Source organism: Diachasma alloeum, unplaced genomic scaffold (assembly GCF_001412515.2).
Source record: "Diachasma alloeum isolate Michigan unplaced genomic scaffold, Dall2.0 Dall_scaffold_00430, whole genome shotgun sequence".
NCBI classification, from domain to species: Eukaryota; Metazoa; Arthropoda; class Insecta; order Hymenoptera; family Braconidae; genus Diachasma; species Diachasma alloeum.
The window spans coordinates 211591-216270 of NW_021680569.1; the positions used below are offsets into that span (position 1 = coordinate 211591).

General features: G+C 37.3%; 1 protein-coding gene across 1 annotated transcript in view; it reads right to left on the reverse strand.

Annotated features, from left to right (window-relative positions):
• Positions 1-1803: 1803 nt before the first annotated feature.
• The window catches only part of LOC107042202 (protein wingless), a 14722-nt gene continuing 11845 nt past the window's right edge, over positions 1804-4680 (reverse strand). Inside the window, exons 3-5 of the mRNA XM_015263119.1 lie at positions 3730-4004; positions 2902-3087; positions 1804-2859 (exon numbers count right to left, since the gene is read on the reverse strand). Of these exons, the coding sequence (XP_015118605.1) occupies positions 2533-2859; positions 2902-3087; positions 3730-4004 (788 nt within the window). The 3' untranslated portion in view covers positions 1804-2532. The remainder of the gene's footprint in view (positions 2860-2901; positions 3088-3729; positions 4005-4680) is intronic.

Consider the following 4680-nt stretch of genomic DNA (forward strand, 5'->3'; position numbering starts at 1 on the left):
AAAAATAACGCTACCCTTATAACCTCTTAATGTTGTCAACGCCTCTATCTGATTGAATTTTTTTTACGTTTTTTATTGCTAAGTAAAATTGAAGTGCTGCAGGAAAATTCTAAATTCTTTGGTATTTTTTATTGGTCTGCTGGATGATCTGGGAGGATTTTTTTGATAGCAAGTGAACATTCGCCCCAATTCAGGGCTCAACGGAGATAGGGTGCGCCCATATACCTCAGGCTTATACTGAAATTCTTCCACGGGAGTCTCCTCAACTCCGGCAATCCCTGGGAGACAAGAATCTCGGGCAGCCGTCGACTTCTCACGGCGGTTTCTTTGATGTTTTCGTCCCAGGCATGGGGCTAGCCACCATGGGCACCCACTCTTAACCCCATCCCAGGAGAGAAGTCACTTTTGGGTGATTCTTGGCTACTCTCGTCACTCAGTCCCTTCCCTAGTTTTTTTTATTTTGGATTCATTCGGGTTTACTGTTATTGCCATTACGGTTATGGGGAACTTTCGGGGAAACCGTCCACATGAAAACGAAATAAATAAATGGATTTTAAATACTGAAAATTATTAAAGTATTGAATGTTTATTTTAGATTTGATATTTTCATTTAAAAAATGCAATTTTTATGCCGAATATTCAATGAAGAGCATTAAAATAATAAAATTGATGCAGATGACAAAATGATTCCATTTGGAAGTTGAAAAAAAATTTTGCAATTTAAATTTTTACGATCCCCGTGAAAACGAAATAACTGAATGAATTTAAAAAAAGCTAAAAATTATGAAAGTATTTGATAATTATTTTTCCATTGAAATAAAAAATGCAATGTTGATTGAAAATATTCAATGAGTAAAATTAAAATTACAAAAAATAAGATGACAACCTGATTTCACTCGAGTTCTAAAAATTCAATAAAAATCCATCTCAACCCAAGTGAAACTAAAATTTGTTACAATTTATTTTCTCACGATCGATTCAAAGATTTATCCCCCATCGAAAATGTATTTCCTTTAAAGAACGTAGGTGGTCCCCCCGGCACTGGCCGGGCAATAAGGGGGTGTCGAGGCCATTAGCGAGAATTCCTATCCTCAGCGGTCAGAATCCTTTTATCCTTGGCAGATACCTCCGGGATTCCTTGGCGTTATCATCGCGTGTACCATTCACCAGTATCGACATCAGAAAATTGAAAAGAAAGAGAAAAAAGCCCCCACGAGGGGGAAGATCCCGAGAGAGAGAGAGAGAGAGCACGATAAAAAAAGCGCACAGTTGAAAGAGTTTTAAAACATGAAAACGATACATACGGGGCCTCCCACGATATTACCTCTGTCTTCAGAGTTATGAAGTCGTCCCCATTTCACCCAGTCGTTACGAACCAGTTGGCAATATATGTGTTGTATATATATTAAATGTTTCGAATGTTGCACGAACTCGTCTCGATGTCTCTCTCCGTCCCTCTTGCTGTGTTGAGCGGGGAAAAATATTGAATGGTCTGTCGTATATTCCAGATCGCAAGAGAGGCCAAAGATCGATAAAAACCATGAGGATTGTATCAACATCGATCGTAGATCATCAGTAGATACGTGACTAAATCGCATGCACGTCACATTGAAGATAAATATCCAATGAAAATGATTTTAGAAGGATTTCACGGAAAAAAATCAACTCAATAAATTTTTTTATAAAACAATTCACTTGATCTATTTATACATATATTCATATCCATATTTATATGTGAGCGACAATTTGTTTCACAGTAATCATAAATATAAATTATTGACAGAAGTAATCAGCACCCTCAGCACTGGTAGCATTAACTTGGAATTATTCACGGATGTGTAGAAAAATAATTTAAATATCATTCTTGTTGCCTAACTTTGCGTACGATTGTATCATAATTCTTTCATATCATTCATAGTATTTACAATATTTGTGACAATGAATGAGGCAATATGTACACTCGTGTTAAGCAGATAACCGGATCGTTCACTACCGCCTAGGACTATTTACAAGAGCGATTGAACCCCTAGGTGCCCTAGAGCGTCCACCCTTCATTAATAAATAACGTAAAAAACATTAGAAAAAAAAATACAAAAGAGATTATACAAAAAGCTCATCGAAAAGAGGATCGCGGACGTTGCAGGCACCGGATCCCCCGAATTGATTAAAATTACCCTATTATGTACAGAGGAGAAAATGTTTCGCCAACCGAATACGAACATCACTATCTTTACTCTTCTTTAATCGCTTAATCCGTCTCAGTCTTTGTCAGAACACTCAACAGAGCGTCAATAAATAATAATAAAAAAAACACCCTTGCATAATACTGGACGCGTAATGAATGAAACGCGGAAGAACTCACAGACATTTTCATAACTGTTAATTAAAAGTATTAATAAAAGACGAAATGACAATGGTTTCCTCGTGTTATCTCGACCAAAGAAATTACATTCCCTCGACATTCCCCTCGATGACTGAATTCAAAGCGTCCTCTTCACCAGGAAGAGGTGTGAATAGTCGATTATTATTTTTTTATAGGCACGTGTGGATTGTTTTTTTTGTCCTGCACAGTTGACACTTGACCTCGCAACACCAGTGAAATGTACATGCACATCGCTCAACTACTATGACCTCCTGGGTCTTGTAGCCTCTGCCGCAACACATTAAATCACAACCATCGACACCGATACTCGTGTCATTGCACTGTCTACCGTGTGTACCAAGTATACCTAACTTTGGGTTTTTCTCACAGAAGGGTGGCGATGGCTCCAGGTAAACGAGGTCCTTGGCGCCTGGTGGTTTGTGCTCAGGATTGTACGGTTTCAACTGGAAATTGTAGCGGTGACGGCGGCCTAGCCCCTGGCGGGGACCGTGCACTGAGTTACTCGCGGAATTACTCACTATTGCGTTGCCGTTGCGCGCGCGGTCCGAGTTGCTCACCATTACTCGGGAGGCACCGTCGAAACGGTCCTTCAGGTTGTCACCGATTATTCGGAAATTCGGCAGACGCATCCAGCAGGTTTTTACCGTGCACGAGCCCGACATTCCGTGACACTTGCATTCTTGACGCATCTCCGAGGAGACGTGCTGTTGACAGAAAGATTTTTCGGGATTTTTAGTCTGCGGATTTTTGGAAATTTTTGGGGTATGGGTTTCGAAATTTTTGCGGAAAGTCAAGGGAAACTGAAAATTTGTTAGAATTTTGAATTTCCAATTTCTGGGGAAATTAGAGGAATTTGATATTGAATATTTGTGTTTTCAATAAAAATTTTCGTCTTATTGCTGCTCAAAAAAATTGAAATGTCGTTGGATTTTGAGTGAAATAGGAATTTTGTTTTCCCTTAAATCGAATTCAATGTTCCTGGAGGCGAAAATCTGGGGGAAATGGCAAATTTTGTGAGGAATCTTAAAAAAAATACTTTCCAAAATGTCTGTCCACATTTTCTCCAATTTTTTTATTCAAAATAAATTTTCAGAAAGTCATAAAAATATATTTCGAATACATAATATACTTCGAAAATATATTTCGAATACATAATTATGTTTTACGAGGAAAAACATAAAACATTCCGCAACTCGAGAACTTTCATAAAAAATCAGTGAAGAGAATGAAAATCAAATCGAATAAAAGTGAAAATATGAGAAAAATGTTTTCAAGATATTCTCAAAAATCTCCGCATTCCCGAGATATTTCTAATGAGCCTCTTCAACTAATTTCAACCCACTCACCGCTCTGCCGGCCTCATTGTTATGCAGATTCATCTTCTCCCTGAGGTTTCGTCCCCGCTCCCCGGTATCAACAAACTCCCTCGAGAATTTGAATCCGTATCCGATGTTATCCGAGCATCCCCCCCACTCCCAGTCCCTCACCTGGGAAGGCGCCCTGGACTGATGGGTGTAGTCACAGGAGCAGGACTGAATGGTGCCCTCGCTACATGCTCTCGCAATACTATGCGTCACTGCTGCACTTGTTATTGCGTAGATAAATGCAGTCTCTCTGCAACCTGCAATCACAAGAAAAAAAATAAAACATTAATACACTTTCATGAACGTAATGGCATTATTTTTTTCCGCAATTCCACATTTTGGGAATTACACAAAACGAATAACAAATAAAAAATTAATTATTTAATTTATCTGAATAAATTATCTGAATAATTTATTTTTGAAATCTCAACTTAAATTCACATTAAAACATTTTACATAAGCCGAATAACAAATGAAAAATTAATTATTCAAATAATTAATTTTTTAATTTAATAAATTAAAATTTATGGTAAATACTTTACATGTTTCGAAATTAACATTAATCGACAACAATTTTACTGAATAAAAAAATCGACTTGTCATTCACTCAAATCCACATTTAAACAATTTTTCACTAGCAAACAACGAATAACAAATAAAAAATAAATTATTAGCAATCGAAAAATCAATGATCAAATAATTTATTTTTCAATTCCTCAAGTTCTTCTGAATTCACCATGAATATTTCAAATGTCCGGAGATTAATCTCGAATTGACAAAAATTTCACTGAATAAAAAAATAAATATGTCTTCAGTTGATGCAGTTGATTCCGACTCGTCACGTACCCCAAATCGAAAATAAAAACCTCGACAACACGATAAACCTGAAACCCGCTCGCTCGTCACGACTGGCAAGGACGCCAGACCAACATG